Consider the following 19249-nt stretch of genomic DNA (forward strand, 5'->3'; position numbering starts at 1 on the left):
CGTTTCGGGATAACGTTTCAGGATAGTCGATCTATAAATAAATTATATATATAAATATATATAAAAATTATATTCTAAAATAATAGTCTATATATAAATAAATTATATACAAATACATATATATATAAATTATAAATAGTCTAGTCTGAATTGAGGGTTAAAAAATAAGTTTGTAGTTTGAAAAAATAAAAAATAAAAAAAAAAACACAGGCTGAAATATCGACCAGTACCGGCCGAAATATAGGTCGGTACATGCCGAAATTGAGGCCGGTATGACCGGTACCGGCCGGTACGGCCGGTATTTTGGCCGGTACGGAACAGATATAGTACCTGTACTGACCGGACGGCCGAAATGAAAAATTTCGACCGTACCGACCGGTACAGTACGAAATTTAAAACTTTGCTTGTGTCCCCGTGGAAGCGTCGGGAAATCGCGCGCACAACCGGATCTTCAACGTCCAAGGAAATCCCGTAACGGCGTAAAAATTTGGCGGTAAAAAAACCTAACTCCGTGACGTGTCGAACCCTATTGCATGTGCCATGTGTCGGGGATGATCATGACCATGACCATCCTGTTTTTCCCGCGCGGCCACACGTAAAGAGAGAGAGAGAGAGAATGAGTGGGGGAAGAGAGTATAGGATTCAGAGCTCAGAGCCTTCTCGGGTCACGTTTGGATCCAACAAAAAAGGCCATCATCTCTCGGGTTTCTTCACCTGTTCTGTAGGGTTAGTGGGGAGCTTGGGACTTGGGAGAAGAGATCAGAGAGCCAAAAGTCGTAAGCTTTTTGTTTTTCTTGTTCTTTTTTTTTTTTCAATTTGATTTTTGTTTGTTGAGATCTCAGTCCTGTTGATTGTTAATATTCGTTCTTGATCATGCGAATTGTTTGAAAAAAAAAAGTAAAAGAAAAAATAAACCATGCTCTATTTGTTCCTGTTTTTAACAATTTTGAGGCATTTGCATTTTTTTAGCAAAGTTTGCTCCTTTTTTTTCCAGAGAAAGAAAAGATAAGTACTTTCGATATGCTAAATTTAATAATTGTTGTTTTTAGATATTCCATTTCTGGTCTTTTGTGAATTTGGTCTGTGCTTCAAAATTCAGATTGTCACGGAACTTACATCGTTTTGGTGTGTTTAATGATATGTGTGGCCTTGCTTTATACATAATCTTTGAGCTTAATTAGTTCCATATTTGTTTCCTTTCAGCAATGACTTCAGTCAATGTACGCTCACTGCTTCTCTTTTCCGCAATTTTTCGTGTCATTCTAATCGTCTATGGAGAATGGCAAGATAGTCATATGGAGGTTAGATACATAGGATGTTGATTACCTTGTCTTTTCTGATGCTGCTGCTTTAATGGCTTCAGGAGATTCCCCTTACAAAAGAATGGCATATCGTTACTCTCCTTTGCTCGCTTTCGTGCTCATTCCCAATACAATCATTCATAGATCATGGGGGAAATTTGTCTTCTCAGCTTCTGGTATTGAACTTCTCTCTTCATAATTATATGCCTAAACAGTGTGTGATTTGTAGAAATGCCCTATGGCTGGTCTCAAATTTTTTGCCTTTTAGATATCAGAGCAAAAGGATATCACATGCTAGCTATGAAATTGGACATGGATTGAGGCTGCTAGCATATGCATTTTTTTCATAGATTTTATCATTTCCTTTCTCTCCTTTTGTTGTCCTGAATCAGTATGGTATTATTCTCCATCTTGTTTTTCCCTCTCTTACATAAATCCATGTGCCACAAAATAAAGAGTTTGGTGAAAGGATTTTCGCACTAAACAATATGTTTATGGTCATGTTTCAGATTTACTTGTGGGCTTGTTTATCCGATCTATTTGAAAGCTACGCAGGGTGCCTGACAATATATGCACCTATTCTGTAATGGTATGGCTGCTCGATCCATTTACCTTCACCATTGGAACCCGTGGGAACTGTGAGCCCATTGTTTGTGCCTTGATTCAATGGATCATTATCTGTGTTATGAATGGTATATATTCTACTTCCATACTAACTTTTTCATTAGATTGCACCATGGTGTTTACTACAAAGATGCCAGATTGTTAAGTTTCTGAATTTGTGTATTGACTGCTCAAAAGTGGTTAAGGGCCACTTACATGTCTGTGTGCCTGCAATATATATTAGAATAAAGAAACTTTCAATATTTCAAGGAACAATTCGTCTCAGCGTGTCTTTGGGTGAGAATTCGGTTGTCTATAAACAAAACACTGAGTCTCCCCCTCCCTCTTTCCATTTTGTTTCACTAGATGCCATTTCGAGAGTTAAGTTGTTTTGAACTTGTAAATTAACGTAGGCATAAAGGTATATGCTACTGTTTCTGGGGATTCTAATTGTAGTCAATTTCAGATATAGGATTCATTAGATTTTTTGAAGAGTGTTGGGATTACCCTCCTATAATGGCTTGAAAGATTAGGATGAGAAGTAACCCTTGATGTCTAATGGCGACCATACATGAATCCTAAAAGCTTTGTAGTATTTATTTGGGAGAGTAGAGGCAGGACAGGAAATGGCAGTGAGAAAGCTAAGGTTTGAAGATCTCTTTTCCACAGTTTGGTCGATTGGAGGTAAAAGATAGGATGCGGATGGTATTATTTTCCAGGGCTGTCATTCTGTTGCCATCCAAATTTGTTTGGAAATGGAAGGACAAGAAAGGATCATCTCTGTTGCAATTACTTTTATGGCCTTTGACATTTCTATTTCTTAACAAGACATGCATGTTCTATGAGGCTATAAAAGTCTATAAACTTAAAATGGTACTCTGTTTTCTCTTGTATTTAGGAACTGAAACAAACAATAGCCAGAGGCTTCTTCACTTTTCCTTCCTTTCCTTGCATACAATAATTGTTTTGTTCTCTTCCCCTTCCCCTTTGATTACCAAACACAGTGTTTTGTGGAGGCGGGTTGGGGTGGGGAATCTTTTTTTCAACGAAGAGGGCAGTACCCCATGATTTTATTAAAAAACTCTCACTTATGGCAGAAGAATTTTGTGGTTTCAAATCCAAATACCTCGGCGGTTACATATGGAGCAAAATAAGCTTCATCTTTACCTGGGATCTTTTTCTTTATATCAGAAAGTTTGGTCTGAGGCCTTTGATGGTTACTTGGCACATTGTTTAATTTGTGGATTGAATAAACTTTTGTCTTCATGTAGAAAAAATTCTATATGTTTGCTTCCTACACTCCTAATGGTTGAATGTTTCTGGTTTACTAATGTGCTACAAGCTGCATTTTGGTATAGGCTTGTTGTCCATTTTAGAATTTATCCCATCATCTATGCACTTCTTGTTATCCTTGTTGTTGATCCACACTTGTTCCATTCTTGTCAGAAGCCAGTCGTTAGTAATTGGACTATTAGTCAAGGAAAGTCAACCTGCTGCCGTACGGATGTGACTTATAACTGCAATATGCGAGATGGATTGATGAATGGATGGCTCTACAGCCACAGCTGGGACCCCGGTAGTTCATTTTCATTTTTTTTTACATGTATTTTTTAACACTTAAAGTTAATTTTTTAAAAAAATTTCACAAAAAAACATTTACTTAATCATTAGGGAAAAAAAGAAAAAGAAAAAAAAAACCCAGCGGTAGCCAAGCTGGAAGAGTAGTGTTTTAACCAAGCTCACTTCTATGTCTCCACCAAGGTAATGTCTAATTGCTTGAGATGGCCAAGGCTTGCTTCGCCAAGCCGACGAAATGTGTTGCTTGTGACGCTCTCGTTACTCACTTGCCAATTGGTCAAGCATTAAGCCAACTGAGGTCTCTGTGCCAATCTACACCACATGCATCATTCTCTCCTATAAGAACTTAGCTTTTCCTTGATGAAAATTTTTTCAAGGCAGAGATTTATGTTTGGCTTGATATCTGGGATTGTTTTCCTCTCTTTCACTGGTCTTTACTCTACTTATATGGGCACTGCTGTACCATCTTACTCGTACGGATCCATACCTATCAAAAAAAAAAAATCTTACTCGTACAGATCGAAGACAATTTTTCTGATCTTACTTCAATCGCATATATCTCCATTACGAAAATGAAGTTCCCTTGCTGGAAAATCTCTTACTCTCTTTTTTGCCTCAGTTCATGGTACAGCTGGTTTTCATTTTCCGGTTTGCGCAGGACTTGCTATTCTGTTTTATGTAGACGGTGGCCTTTGTAGCATTTAATAAGGTTTGTTAATTTCTAAATACATGTTTTAATACTTATTTTGGTGGAACCTTGTGATACTTCCTTTTATTTTCTTTACCTTTTGGATTTGAATGCCACCTAGTATTTCCCTTGACTAAATTTGACTCAAAAACATATCTTCTGAAAATTTATCTAGCATCCAAAACAGAGCTACTTCAAAAGTCACATGCATGATCCTCACTTAATTCTTAGATGTGTTGCAACAATTGTCGGGGCAGGCAATCAAGTTCATATTGCTTATAGAATGTATGCTTGCCCTCAACTGTTAACGAGGACAAGGCTTCCTTATAGCAAATGAACCAAAAATGAGAAATTAGAAAATAATAATAATAATGAAAAATAAAAAAACACTCTAGAAGTCTACTACCCATTATTCCATCTTTCGATGGGTTTCCAACGTTGGGGATATTTTTTTATTTTTTATGTCAGGAAACCTCTCGCAAGACCCTTCGGATTCACCCCTACAGAATAAATCTCAGTCTCGTGCATTACACTCAAAAATTTTCCTACACGAAACTTGTTAAATCATTGACTTTTCATTAGGAGGTGACTCCAAATGATTGTTTGCACCCATAAGATGTCCAACATGGAGATATTGACTTGACTTTGCTTAGAAAGATAACCAGGAAAAAAAAAAAACATCAAATTCAGTTTACACACTTTGTTATCCAAAGAATTGGATCCAGAGTCTTCTTCGTTGGTCAGATGTCCTACTAAATTTGAAAAAAGTTTCTGATGTTAACTAAGCATCTAAAATAAATGCTAAATCCATCCATTTAAATAAGATACGGACTTCTCTCTAGTGGGCAATGGTCACCTAGCACATACTGGAGACGTTTGTTTCTCTACATTTCAATGCTAAGGGTTGAAACCTGGATCAGTGAAGCCATTGGCATTAGCCACCAAAGCAAAAGTTCTTTAACTGTACACGTGGTAGAATGCCACTAGAACATTAACAAAGATAAGCAAGGGAATTCAGAATTAAAATTCCAAACGTATAGCATGCACATGATCAATCCAACTCATGCTCCTATATTCAGATACGGCAAGTAAGCTGCATCTGTGGATCATCTTAGAAAGATAGATAAGAGGAGATTAATTGGCAGTAAAAATAGTACACAATATAGATCTCAAAATCCAACTCTTTCGGATATAACTGCTTGTGGAGCCTCTCCTGTCGTGAAATTTGTCATGCTTTCTGCAATATAATCATTGAATAAAAACTTTGGATTTCAAAAAGAAATAAGAAGGTACAAAACGTACATATCTATAATTAGTGAGAGCATATTCTATAAAAAAAAAGTAGTGAGAGCATATAATGGATTAGTTATTACCTGCATGGGCAGATACAACTTAAACTCTGGTGGGAGCTCTTCCTCCGAGTATAGGCGGTCAGAGAAATATATCCTCCTCAGGCGGCAGTTTGCATGAACCTGAACACGCAAAGTCTCAACATAGTTGGTCCCATAGGCTCTCCTTGTAAAATCAGCCAGATTCAACTGAATTTGATTCCAGCCCTCGTCCATCCTCAGTGGCATGGTGCAGATATATGGTTTCACTCGAGTGACAGCCTACAAAAATAAAGAAAATAATGACTCCACATGCTTAGATTTATTAAATAACATACATACTTTATTACAGATGGGAGCTCTACATCACCAAGCCAGGATGTTACAATTAGCATTCAGAGTTGAACTATTTAATAATGAATTTAAGAAAAGAAATCCACATATATATATTTTATAAATAAAAAAAAAAAAATCCACATATACTCGCAATAAGTCCATCTTCCCAGATGATATGCAGAAAACACCAATATTGGGTGCCTTCATAAATTTCCATGCTTCCTAGGAGCTACCTCTCAAAACAATAATGAATTATTTACCAAAATTGTTCATTGTCCAACATCTATATCCAAGTTGCAGGAGAAAAAAATAACACAGCAGTTAATGCAACCATTAGATCAAAGAAGACAACTTCAAAATGCTGCCAAGAAAATCCTATTTAAATTATGTTTTTCCAAGTGGGTGAATCCACTCACCCCATCGTGGAATCTCCAACTAATGAACAAATGGTTTAGCTATGTGATAACAAACAATGTTACAGTAAATTTAAATGTCAATAAATCTCAATACGATCTTAAAATCTTCCCATTCCTCAGTCACAGACAATCCAAGCTCAAGGTAAACCTAGACACCTTAGGTCTCACCAAATTAAAATGAATGGACCAATTAACATTTCTCAAGATACTCCCTCCATACAACAAACATATCGCTTCAAACAGCATAAAATATAGTATCTCATATCTTATTATCTAGAAAAGGTAACAAATTTATATACAGAGAGTAAGGATGATTATATAATTAAATATGACGAGAACTGCCAAACTTAGAGAAGGAGATGAAATATAACATTGCCAATTCCATGACCCTCTCAAATGGTCCATAGGCCTTCCGGTATGAAAGAGGGTATCCTATATGAACTAGAGAAGTTTAATGTCACCAAGTTCACAACATGACTACCAAAATCAATTCATAATGCCAAAACACTACATTAGCTACATCTAGATATTAGCTCAAGGGTAAATTGTTACAACTGAGTTAACAATACATATTTTGTACTAATTATTCTTATCACTAGCAACTATTTCTTCAGAACAATTATAAACAAAAGTGGTCACATCTGGTCACATCTTACCAAAATCTTCTCCAGAATGGACAACGTACAAGCAACGGCAAATAAAGAAGAAGGGGTAGGGGTTGGGGAGGCTATTTAGAGAAATAAATAAACCGCAAAAACATGGGCAGACTTACACACTTGAAAATTAGAAGCTCGGAAACGCCGCCTGACATTCTTATCATCCAAAACTTGAATCTCAAATGTAAAATATTTCTTTAGATTCTTCACAATCACGACCAAAAATGGTAGTTTTATACCAAGTGTTGCAGATGGGTCAGCTGGGCATGTGATGTATGTGGATTGTATATTTGATCCAACTATTTCGAGGACATTGGATTGTATGTCTTCATCCTGCAGTCGCTTTACATGGCCATTGACAACTGAAAAAAAAAAAGCAACACAGATGGTGCACTTGGCATATTAAACTGAAGAAAATAAAAAGGTGCTAACCGGCAGATGACAAGTGATCCTAGGAGCCAAATTAAAGGCCTCATGAATAGCGAACTTCAAAGAAAAAATCTTAAAATAACTACCACTCCAAACTCATTAATATGCACAAGAAAATATAATGCCTTCAGACACTTGGCATACAAAAAAAAATGTAAAGGAAACAATGATGCAATGCAAATCTCATCAAAAAATTATGCATGGAATGTTTTCTAGCAGTAGAAGGAAAAGATATCAACCAAAGCCACATCTTATACCACCCATTAGCCTAGTAGTCAAGTGAAGAGCTTGTGAGCTGTAGACCGAAACATCCTGGGTTCAATTTCACAAGAGCAGTTCTCTTGGATTACCTTAATTCGTTTACTCCCTAAGTGTGGGTCCAAATAATAGCCTTGCCTTGGTGACATCTACGTCATTAAAAAAAAGCTACAACTCCAACTAAATTTCAGCTTGCAACCCACGAAAAGCTAAAAATATCTTAGAACATAAAACTTAGCAAAACCCACCCACCTTCTTTGTCCCATATCTGTAAAGGTTTGCTCCTGTAATATCAAACAAAGGGAGAGCTTCAGAATCAGAATTTCAGCATAAAAACTTTAATTTGGATAACAAGAGTTTTTTTTTAATCAGTAATTTGGATAACAAGACATCAAATAAAGAAACAAGAAAGCAACATACCCAAGGCTGTATAGAATGGACAAAAATCCAGACTGGAACGTGTTCTTAAACATTTTCACTTGATCTGCAATGAAAATATTAAAAATGTAGAAGTGCACATACACAGCCAAAATACCGATGTGTGAATTTCTTTGATGAGATAATGAATTGATTCAAACCAAATCTAAAAATATAACAAAAGTGCTTCTCAAGCCTATACAAATTTGGAAGGCACATCATTACAATGTGCCAAAACACAACTTTCAAGTATCAAAACTTTTTTCTGCAAACATTCATGCGTTACTCTTTCCATAACAGTGGCGAGCCTTTAAAACCCAAACATTGTAGAACACACTTATAATTGCATGCGGCCACAAATACCGAGTGTCATTGTATGAAAATCCCACAAATCTCCACATGAGGATAAATTACATATTGGCGTGCCATTTTACATGTGCTTTGAGTTTGTTTGTTTATAAAAGTTAAAACCAAAATGAGAACCACAAGTATAAAGATTTAAGCATGGGTCTAAAATGGCGACTCTCCACCCTTTTTCCAGTAAATAAAGCTGCACCCTTTACGGTCCAAGATTATGTAAAATATAACCATCCATCGCTGGAGTTAGTTTGAGCATCAGTTCCAGATACTATAGCAAACAAAAATATGGTTTCTCCTCATATGGTAGATTTCCCTGTCTCTACCTAAATGAACAGATCTTCAATGAAACAAAGCGAGCCATCAACCACACCACAAGTTGAAAAATCACAAATTATAACTAGAGCTAGTTGATGTACTAGAAAAATAAAAAAGGCATAACTAGAACTAGTTGATGTGGTGATAAAATAAAATAAAACCCCACTACCAAGACGTTCTAATGAGTGTATCAACAAAATACTTATATATAAAAAAAAAAAAAAAAAAAAAGTGTATCAATAAAATAATCCAAGCTTAATAAAAAAAACTGCACGTATTCTTTTGTTTGAAGACTATTCACAACCGGAAAGTATAAAAAGTTACGAAATACTATAGAGATTGTTCAAATTGGATACGTAACATAAATTGTAAAGAACAGATTATAATCACTCAAACCCAAGTTTCATCAATCCGTCGATGGAAACCCTAGCTGCTACATGCAAAAACTTGATATGCAAGGCAAAAGAAAATATGTAACAGGCGAAAAGACAGAGAGAGACGATAACTAAATTACATAAATGTAAGGTGGGATCATGTACCAGCTTGTTTGATTCCCAGTAAAAGACTTTCTCGGGAAAGAGTGCCGCGGGGTTTGGTTGGAGACTCGGGAGAGAGAGAGAGAGAGAGATTTTCTTTTTGAAACGGCTCTCTGGAAACTAGCATGGGTTGGGGCGGGCTTCCCTGGTTTTTGGGCCTCCTCCAAAAAAATAAAAAATGAATTAGTTGAAGTTCTATTTTTGGGCTCATAGATTAAGGAGGTGTGGTGAGATAAAATAATTATAAAAAAATTAAATAAAATATTATTATTTTATGATTTAGAAATGTTAAATTATTTATTATATTTTATATAAAAATTTAAAAAAATTATAATAATAAAATAAGATAACATGAATTGAGATAGTTTCTGTATCCAAACGAGTTCTAATTTTACTTGAAAAATGCAAGGAAGCATAACAATGCACTCCCATAAGGAAAAGTTGTAGCTATAAAAGAAAATTTATAATTTATAAAAGTATATTCATATAAGAAATATTTTTTTAAAATTTTTCTTGATTAAAACTTTCTTATAAAATAAAACAATGTACAACTTTTATTTTACGAAACATTTACAGAGTAATAATAAATATAAGTTTTAAATAGATAAATTTTATATATTCTATTTGTAAAAAAATAGGCCCCACTAAAAAGTAATAGGTTTTTTATACCTTTTTAAGTAGGATTTATTTTTTTACAAAATAATTACACAAGACTTGTCTATTTTATACTTATACAAATCATTCATCTTTCTTATAATTGAAAACATTAACATACTAATTATTTCATGTGCTTGTGACCCCAATCAGATGATATGCAAAATTGATTATTAGTTCTTGATCTCTTTTTTTTTTTTTTTTCACAAACATATACACTTCTTACACTGTTGATATATAGTTACTTTTCACACTACGAATATCATAAAAATCTAATTTGTAAAAAAAAAAAAAAAAAAATCATTTTCAATTTTTTTTATAAATTTAATATTATTAGATCATGTGAATGATATAAGTAACTTTTGGACACTAATTTGCAAATAAAATGTCTCTTTAAATTGTATAATATGTTTGGTGGGGGATCATGATGAGTGTTATATGATTTTGTACCAAAACATAAATGTCGGTCCTATAAAAACAAAATGCCCACGTGTCATACATACGTATGTATATGATCTTTATCTAATGCAGTGCGGGTCCCAAATAAAATATCTAAACTTATATACAAAATTATAAACTTATCTTATTATTATAATTTTTTTAAATTTTTATATAAAATATAATAAATAATTTAATTTTTTCAAATCTTAATTCATTTTTTTTAAATTTAAAAATAATAATAATATTAAAAAATAATATTTTAAACTTTCATTTAAAATTAAAATTCTTATCTCACTATCTAAATCTACACCAATTAGATTTAGATTAAAAAATATTCTCGACTCATTTAATCTTATTTTATTTTATCATTATAATTTTTACAAATTTTTATATAAAATATAATAATTAATTCAATTTTTTTAAATTTTAAAATAATAATAATATTAAAAAATAATATTTTAATAATATTCTATTCAATTTTTATCTTTTTTATCTCTTTCACATCTCCCCTTCCTAACCTAACCTTAAAATTGTATGATAGGTGGGGGCATCATGATAGTGTTGTATGATTTTGTACCAAAACATAAGTGTCGGCCCTATAAAAACAAAATGCCCATGTGTCATACATACGTATGTATGTGATCTTCATCTAATGCAGTGTGGGTCCCAAGCTCGTGCAGTGTAAACCCCAGGCAGCACCCTTTTGACTGTCCCACTGTTTCAGTTTGCTGTCCCTCCTCATGTGGCTTAGCGTAACTTCGTTGTGCTCAGACTCTCCCGTATTCAACCACGTGTCATCTAGACCCATTTTGGCGTCGCCGCGTGTATATAAGTGACACGTGGACCCATGTTAAACCTCTACGTACTCAAGCTGGTGGTCACGGATCCGCATACCAAAATCCAAGTTGATCCTTATCTTCATAAAGTGGGACTGTTTTCTGCCACGTGGACCAATGATTGTGCAGTTTTCTATGGGGGACTCTCAGCCACTAATCTCTGCTTACTCCTCAGCCACAAACACATCAAGTTTCTCTTTCCTTGCAATTAGAATATAAATTTGGCCTCTTAAGCCACAGCCGCCTCTGTTTTTATTTTCCAGCTGGTACACGCCAAAGCTCATTCACCAAGTATATTCATATCATGTGTCACTCATTTCTACCAGTTTTCTTTCATCTGGGTTGATTCTTTCTTTGAATCAGAATCAGGAACTGGATCGTTCTCATTTTCTCAAACAAGCTTCACAAGGTGAGTTTTTTCCTTCGAATATTTCATCTGGGATGCTAATCTATGTTCAAGTGCATGATAGAGTAATGAATCTTGTGCCGTGATATTGTTTTGAGCAGAATTTTGATTCTTTCAGAGTCTTTGATTCTGTAGAGCTGGAGACTTTTTTCCTTCTCTGTTTTTTCCTAAATCATTCTTCTTAACTTATCTGGTGATACATTGCTTCTTGTATTTTTTCTTTTTCAGTTACATGAAAAGTGTTTTATTTTTTATTTTTTTTTCCCGAGAAAAAGTAGGGAAAGGAAAGAAACTAAGCTTCCAAAGTACTGTAGAATTATCATCTGAGAACAGATTATTTTTCAACCTTTACTCAACTGAGCAGCGTACAGATGCCTGGTTAAATGAAGGCCGGTTATTTTTTGTTCCTTTTTATAAAAATAAAGAAACCGAATATTACGAGTTTTTTTTCCTGAGAGACACTTTGTATAGCGGTTCTTGTTGTACCATGATTCTATAAGCACTAGGTTTAAACTGGGTCATCTTTTACTCATTTTCTGGGGTTCTCCCTTTTACTAGAGTTGAAAAGGTGTTAATTGATTTTACATCGTTAACCGGTTGAAGAAAACAGAAAGGAAGTAAAAGTATAGAGAATTTCATATATCTGTGTGTGTGTGTGTGTGTGTGTAATCCCTTAAGGCTAGATCTGCTTGATCACCACTAATACATTATCTCTTAAGTGACGCTTTTGTTCAGTTACTTATTAAAAACATGCTCTTTTCTACAATGATAATTTGATTTGTAATTGATGGAGTGCATGATATATGGTTCTTATGCTCCTTTCCTCTTCTTTTTTAATCTCAGATCAATCTTATGGATTGGTATTTTGGGAGTGGGATCAATGAGCTTGTTGTCCCCAAATACCAAGAATTATCAGATAGGCTTCCATCACCAGACAGCTGGTCAAAATGGGGAATAAGTGCATTCAGGTCACCTAACAAATGCTTTGTCATGGATTCAAACTTGAAGGAACAAGAACTCGATTTGGATGCTAACAGTTTATGCAACCAAGCTGAGATGGATGATCTCCATGATAAAGATCAGTCCAGTGGTTCAAGCATATGTGAGGGATTGTCGGAGAAATATTTTCAAAGGAGATCACTTTCAGATGATCGGCCCGACTCCAAGCTTGAGGACTTAGCAGGATACGAACAGATGAATGACATTTTCTTGTACAAGCGTAACTTCTGGGATTTACTTGAGTTACTGCATGTAGGAATTTTGTTAACAGCTTTAACTTGACATATTAATATATGGCATTGTGGGAAGCCCAATGGAAATTAGATTTCTCCATGTTTATTTTTCCATGTACTGCACATACCCTTCCTCAAGATTTGGGCCATTTCAAACCATGGCAGCACTAGAATGATGGTTAAGATCTGCAAAGCATGACTTGATCAATTACCATCAATTTTAGGGCTTTCCATTCTCTTTAGTTGTCGCATTTTAAAAAATAAATTTACATATTATGTGCCATTTGCAACACAATTGAGCCATTCAATGTCCGTCCATTGTCCAAATTCATGCATGTTTGGTGTATGTAAGTGATGTATTATCTTTTTTTTTTGACTTCATCTCTTCTGGTTTCCATTTAATGCAGGAGTTCCTTACTTGAAGATCTGCCGGAGACGGAAAATATAGATGAGTCATTTTACTTTTCTCCTGTATCCCAATGTGGTGTGATGCCTGGGGACAATCTAGATTCACTAAGTGTGCGGACCGATGTTAATAATACTGTGGGAAGGTCAATGCATCTCAAAAGAAATGGCTTTTCTTCATTAATGGGGTGGGATAATCGAGACACAACTGCTGTGCATATTCCATGCTACTCAGATCAAATAGACTGTCCACCTGTAAAGGTTAGATTTTTCCTTCTGCTGGGTCAAGTGCTAATTTATCAATTGACATTGGTGTTTGTAACAAAATCTGGACCAACATGCATGGTTTATGTTTTTGGAACTATCAAGTGGTCTGGTTCCAGGCATGGACTGTTGGTCTGCAGACAAGCCTGATTAGCGAAGAATGTATGTGCCTTCATCTATTGAAGAAAATGCATATTGAATGTACTTCACAGATGGTATTAGCTTTGCAATACTAAGTTTTTCTTCTGGTATTGCTGAGGTATGTTGATGCTTGGATAGCTGAAAGTTCAAGTTTTCTGCCTATTAGCTTGACTTTATTGTTCCCTTCAACATTAGTAGCACGTAAACTCTCTTTATTCTTCTTCAGACATCAAAACCCATAAATTTGCATGGTTAAAAGTATTTCCTGTACTTGTTTATGCACGAATGACGAGTTTGTTCTTATTACTTGTGTGTATTCTGTTTTTTTTTTTTTTTTTTTTTTTTTTTTCTTTTTTTCCTCTTAAGTATTATATTAGCACCTTGCTCTTTATTTCAACATCTTGATCTACAGGGTTATTCGCTTCAAAATGAATCTTATACATTCCAACATTCAGTGATTTTGTTATATCGTTTTCTGGTTTGAAGACTTTAACCTACTTTGCTGCAAAATTGATCGTGAGGTTAAAGTGGGTATTGAAATTGTGGTTACTTTTTTGTTCATTTTCAAAGACCTCTAACCAATCATAATTGTCCATGTTCAATACCATTGCTTAAGATTTTTGTGAAGAAAAATTTTAGCCAATTATGTGTTAGAAATTCAACTCAACTTGTCAATCCAACTACTTTGGATTGCACAAGTTAATTTAGAGCTTGGGGATAATTCAAATGTGGAGTAAAACTTGGAGGTTTTGTTCACCTCTGTAATGCTTTTCAGAGCATTTTCTGATTCCATTGGCTTTCAGCACATGTGCATTATAATAGTTTTGGTGGTGAGGTGTGTTTTCTCTCAATATTTTTACACATTGCCCTGTCAAGTAACTGGTATCCATGTTGGATGCACCTCCAAAGGCCGAGATTGATGATGCTTTCTAGTATAAAGTTTACTCAAAGATCCATAATCTCATAGCAACGAAATCGAGGATTGAGTACTCTTTGCCTCTTGGTCAGGTTCTTCTTTGGGTTGAAATCTATAGCGAGCGTCAGAATTTTATAATAGCTACTATAATCCTTAGATTTCTACACGAACTTGAAAAATGAGCATACCAGGTTTTGTGTAAGCAGGATGATGTAGTAGATTCATTTTGTAGAGCATGCAGGAATAACCTTGCAATGCCTAGGTGCTAACTGAGAATTTCTACAGGAAATCACATTCTAGAAACAGTGTCTTTTGATTGAAGTTTGCATGCCACATGTTATATTTTAGTCAACGGTGCAAAGAATGGAATTGCAGCGAGAGAGAGAGAGAGAGAATATGTTCTCTCCACTATTATTTGTTCTGCATTTACTTCCAAAGTTGTCTTTTTTCAATACTTGTTTGAAGACACAAGATTAGCCAATCATCTTAATTTTCTTTCAAGGGGCCGTTTGGAGAAGACATGGTCTCTTGTGAGCAGCACAGCATGAAAGGAAATTTTGGTGAGGAAACATCCCCCGAAGAATCTGTATTGCAGGAGCTTGAGATGGTGATGTCACAGGTGAAAACTAATAACTCAAGCTTTTTATCTATATAACTAGGGAAAACTCCATTATTGCTCATCAAAGTTCTCTCTTTCACTTTTAAGTAGTTGACGGAGAAGACCCGGATCTGCTTTCGAGATGCCTTGTATCGCCTTGCAAAGAACTCGAAACAGCACGGCATGGCAACAGAGAGGGAAGATGGATATGTTGCCATGGAAAAGCCCCCTCCAGGGACACCCCATGATATGACAATGAGGTACGGTATAATTTGGCTGCTGCCTTTTTGTTGTATATCAATAGTATACTCCCTATGTAATTGGACTGTGCCTACTTTTCTATCAATAAAACTTTATTTTTCCTATAAAAAAAATTATGTTGATGGTGTTCCAGAATCCCCATGTAAGAAGTTATTCACTGTCAATGATTTTACAACTGTGGAATTACAAGTCAGAGGCATCATCTATGGCAATAGGACAAATCTCGTTTCTTTAATATATTTTAAAAAGTTCGGGAAGCTCAGTGATAGTCAACTGTTCCTTTGATTCCTGAAGAAATAATCTCATTCCAGCAATAAGATAAATCCCACCTCGTTTGGTGTTCTAAAAGTTCCTTCTACCCTTACATGGATTTAAATTTCCGTGTGGTCTTAACAGTTAATCCCATTATTAGGACAATCTCTTTAATATGTTTGTAGTTGACCTCTCTTGATTCAAACATATATTTCATATTCAGGACTGGAGGTAAGAAAGCAATGGAATCTGAGACTAATGCCATTGACCGAGCCATTGCAAACCTCATGTTTAATGAACTGAACTTCAGTACAAGAGAACATTCCAGTGCAGCATCAGTAAACTCCAATGGAGGCGTTGTTGGAGACAACGCACCACCAGTAAACTCCAAGCAAAATGTCGCCAGATCTACCAGACCAACGAATTACAGCTTGCATCAACCCAAAGTCCGACATGTTCCACTCCAATCAATTTCACCAGATGATGCTGAAGTTCCAACGCTTGCTCAAACAGACCTGCTGCAAGCAACGAATTTACACACAGATTTCTCAAGAAATACTACAGAGTATACTGAAAAGATTTAAATAAGCCTACTAAACAAGTGCTGCAGAGAAGGGAGATCTTTGATACTGGAGTTTGGTTATTTGACATAATGGTGAAGGCGATCTGCATGTAGATTGTCACGAAATCAGACCTTTGTGTAGCAAGAGCATGAAACAAATTCTATGATTTGCGTTTTACGATTTGCATGTGTATATGCATATACCCTTTATAGTTATTTTGTGCACTGCAAGATAGCCAAGGTCTTATTGTACCAGCCCTAGCATACTGATGCAAATAGTGTAAAATGATGACTGCTACAACAGCATCTTATATTAACCCCCGACATAAGAACATTACTAATATTGCTTTGATTTTATTGCAACTTAAATACCTTAGGAATGTCCCCCATGGATCCTACCATGCATGCCTTGAGAGAAAAATCTTATGAGAAATTCTGTGTCGGCATAATGACCCCCAGTACTGGCCGAAGTTTGCATCTTGGAGCTGGTTTTAGTGCCTATCCATAATGCCGGTCTGCCGGTGGTCCATTAATTTGGCCACCTCAACAGATACATCGTATGTCAACCCCCACTAAGGTTGACCACAAAATGTTGGAGTTTTCACAAGTACATAAGTCAACATGTCAACTCGAGGGCGGATGCAATATTTCAAAAACCAACCTTTTTCATCAGAGCAGTATACTGGGAGATTCAATAACCAGGGAAAAAAGTAAATGAAAGCAAAAGAACAGGTTTCTAGGTATTTTTGAAGTGGAAAGTAGATTTTCCGTCTGCCAGATTGAAAATTAATGAACTGTCACCCGCCATATGCAACAGCAAGGCTATAAAGAAAGCCTCAAATGAATGCAGAACTCTGAGCTAATTGTATCTTGAGCTAAACAAATCGATCCTTTTCATTTACCTAACCTACCTTTAACTTGTTACTGAATTACAGCCTAACCATAAGCCAGAGCAATAATTATAACAAGAAATATTAGACACACTTTCCACCTTAAGAAAAGAAAAGTAAAGAGAAACACCAAGCTAGCTAGGGTCCGAGGGCAGTCCCAACGTGCATCCCACAACTACTTACTCTTCATATACCCCACCCCCACGTACGACCCCCCCAACAAGGCCATCCATTCCACCCACCAAGCTAGCGCTTCTGACCCCCTTTTGTGAACGAAGTTGATAGCTATATGTTATCAACTCATATAATATATTTAACAGCTAGTCTTTGCTGTAGTGTATACTGTAGGTATCTGGTGCATGTATTGCCATCATAGAACCACTGACGATTTGTTAACAAAAAATATATGGAAAGCCTTTGGAAATCATAAAGCTACGTTACTACACTAATGAATCATGAGTTAACACTTGCATGGATACATGAATATTATATATGTAGTATTGGTGATGGAGAATGAGAAATTCGAATTGATATTTAGTATTCTGATGAATATATGGCTTTTTTTTTTTTTTTTTTCTAAGCAGGATGAACATATCATATATATATATATATATAGTATAAGAATGTGAGGACTAGCTTTGGGAATGGCCAGTAGGCATGTTTGCTGACACTGCAGCTAGCACAAGAACCAGACATGGGCTCACACGTCGAAGCCGTTTGTTTCCCATAATATTGCTTGCATTGACATCAACCAATTTAGCTAATTACTAAACTACAGCCTAACCATATTAATCCAGAGCAAAAACAACAACATTTGTCCACCTTTAAAATAAAATAAAACCTCAAAAGGTCAAAGGGCTGTCCCTACGTGCATCCCACAACTATTTCCTCTTCATATACACCACCCCCACGACCACCAACGAGGCCATCCACCCGCCAAGCTCATCTCATCAAAGACTTGCTCGCGCGCGCGCGCATATACAAATCAATTATATCGCATATATGGCAGCACCGCAACCACATGAATCGCAACTATCACCAAAGCTGCCACCTCCACCTCGATTGAGAGCAAGTAGTACTAGTACTAGTTCCTCAGCAGCCACAACAACAACACCATCCTCGATGCGGCCGCCGCCTGTCTTACTCCAGGCTTCCCATAAACGAAGTCCATCCAAATCCACTAGGCTTCTCAGACGTTTTCGTTCTGTGTTCCGGTCATTCCCGATAATAACTCTCCCGTCCTGCAAGATCCCCATCTCGTTCCAAGGAAGTCGGCTCCATGACCACAACGGCCACATTCATGGAGGGACGCATATGACCGGCACCATTTTCGGGTTCCGTAAGGCTAGGGTGAACCTTGCAATCCAAGAAACTCCAAGGAGTCTTCCTATTCTTCTCCTTGAGCTCGCAATACCGACGGGGAAACTTCTACAAGACATGGGAATGGGACTTGTTAGAATTGCATTGGAATGCGAAAAGCATCCCAACGAGAAGACCAAGATCATCGACGAGCCGATATGGTCGTTGTACTACAATGGCCGAAAATCGGGTTATGGTGTGAAGAGGGAGCCAACAGACGATGATTTGAACGTAATGCAAATGCTGCATGCAGTGTCAATGGGAGCAGGTGTTCTTCCCAGCAAAGTGATGACTTCGGATCATCAGGCGCAGGATACTGAGTTGATGTACATGCGAACACAGTTCGAGCGGGTGATTGGCTCAAAAGACTCCGAAACATATTACATGATAAATCCTGATCACGGCAACAACGGGCCTGAACTAAGCATCTTTTTTGTTAGGATCTGATGGTCCCATATATGGAAATCGAGAGCTAGATGACTGAATTGCATCAAAAAGTAAACTTTTCATGCAATCGAGATTGATCATTGTATCATAGCAAATAATATTTAGTTATAACATTCTGTGTACATCACATGACATGCATCATGCATGTAGTGCCAAGAAGGATATATATATATATATATATATATATATTGTGTGTGTTGAAACTAGCTGTGTTGGTGCCAAGCAGATCATATGTTGCTTTTGGCAATTATCAGAGGCCCTGCAGGCTAGCAAGGGTCTTACTTCAAGTACTTGACTGTGCCATAATATTGTTAATTATTACCAGTGTTTCATAAGAGTTTTTGCTGTCTTTGGGAGCTACGGA

The 19249-nt window shown here is 36.2% G+C and overlaps 3 protein-coding genes and 1 pseudogene across 6 annotated transcripts; 3 read left to right on the forward strand and 1 right to left on the reverse strand.

Moving 5' to 3' along the window:
* The first annotated feature begins 409 nt into the window (after window positions 1–409).
* LOC121241103 lies at window positions 410–4237 on the forward strand (annotated as a pseudogene).
* Window positions 4238–5161: 924 nt separating this feature from the next.
* LOC121241106 (cilia- and flagella-associated protein 20) lies at window positions 5162–9361 on the reverse strand. Of its 3 annotated transcripts, none has more exons than XM_041138720.1 (6): window positions 9225–9361; window positions 8014–8077; window positions 7846–7877; window positions 7027–7268; window positions 5544–5780; window positions 5162–5407 (listed from the first exon to the last, which is right to left on the reverse strand). In XM_041138720.1, exons 1-6 carry the CDS (start codon window positions 9346–9348, stop codon window positions 5399–5401), a joined length of 708 nt encoding a protein of 235 aa, XP_040994654.1. In that variant the 5' UTR covers window positions 9349–9361; the 3' UTR covers window positions 5162–5398. The 3 variants fall into 3 exon arrangements, with proteins under 3 accessions (XP_040994654.1, XP_040994655.1, XP_040994656.1); XM_041138721.1 differs by having other exon boundaries at window positions 9200–9282; XM_041138722.1 differs by lacking the exon at window positions 5162–5407 and having other exon boundaries at window positions 5641–5780; window positions 7023–7268.
* A 2033-nt stretch (window positions 9362–11394) lies between these two features.
* LOC121241102 (protein LNK3-like) lies at window positions 11395–16541 on the forward strand. 2 transcript variants are annotated; one of them, XM_041138718.1, is made up of 6 exons: window positions 11395–11561; window positions 12402–12809; window positions 13198–13456; window positions 15019–15135; window positions 15226–15374; window positions 15851–16541. In XM_041138718.1, the coding sequence occupies exons 2-6, from the start codon at window positions 12757–12759 to the stop codon at window positions 16209–16211; spliced, it is 939 nt and encodes a 312-aa protein (XP_040994652.1). In that variant the 5' UTR covers window positions 11395–11561; window positions 12402–12756; the 3' UTR covers window positions 16212–16541. The 2 variants fall into 2 exon arrangements, with proteins under 2 accessions (XP_040994652.1, XP_040994650.1); XM_041138716.1 differs by having other exon boundaries at window positions 12402–12769.
* Window positions 16542–17919: 1378 nt separating this feature from the next.
* Window positions 17920–18908, forward strand: LOC121241104 (protein MIZU-KUSSEI 1). Its single transcript, XM_041138719.1, has one exon. It carries the CDS (start codon window positions 18082–18084, stop codon window positions 18883–18885), a length of 804 nt encoding a protein of 267 aa, XP_040994653.1. The 5' UTR covers window positions 17920–18081; the 3' UTR covers window positions 18886–18908.
* Window positions 18909–19249: the final 341 nt, after the last annotated feature.

Source organism: Juglans microcarpa x Juglans regia, chromosome 7S, assembly GCF_004785595.1.
Source record: "Juglans microcarpa x Juglans regia isolate MS1-56 chromosome 7S, Jm3101_v1.0, whole genome shotgun sequence".
Lineage (NCBI taxonomy): Eukaryota > Viridiplantae > Streptophyta > Magnoliopsida > Fagales > Juglandaceae > Juglans > Juglans microcarpa x Juglans regia.

What these genes read in the sequence shown, in the direction of transcription:
- LOC121241104 (XM_041138719.1), top strand. Translation starts at nt 18,082, where the DNA reads ATGGCAGCACCGCAACCACATGAATCGCAACTATCACCAAAGCTGCCA.
- LOC121241106 (XM_041138720.1), bottom strand. Translation starts at nt 9,348, where the DNA reads ATGCTAGTTTCCAGAGAGCCGTTTCAAAAAGAAAATCTCTCTCTCTCT. An exon ending in ACAGATATGGGACAAAGAAG is followed by an intron (nt 7,269 to 7,845) that starts GTGGGTGGGTTT and finishes TTTTTTTTTCAG; the next exon opens with TTGTCAATGGCCATGTAAAG. An exon ending in TCCGAGCTTCTAATTTTCAA is followed by an intron (nt 5,781 to 7,026) that starts GTGTGTAAGTCT and finishes TTATTTTTGTAG; the next exon opens with GCTGTCACTCGAGTGAAACC.
- LOC121241102 (XM_041138716.1), top strand. Translation starts at nt 12,411, where the DNA reads ATGGATTGGTATTTTGGGAGTGGGATCAATGAGCTTGTTGTCCCCAAA. An exon ending in CAGATGAATGACATTTTCTT is followed by an intron (nt 12,770 to 13,197) that starts GTACAAGCGTAA and finishes CATTTAATGCAG; the next exon opens with GAGTTCCTTACTTGAAGATC. An exon ending in TTGAGATGGTGATGTCACAG is followed by an intron (nt 15,136 to 15,225) that starts GTGAAAACTAAT and finishes ACTTTTAAGTAG; the next exon opens with TTGACGGAGAAGACCCGGAT.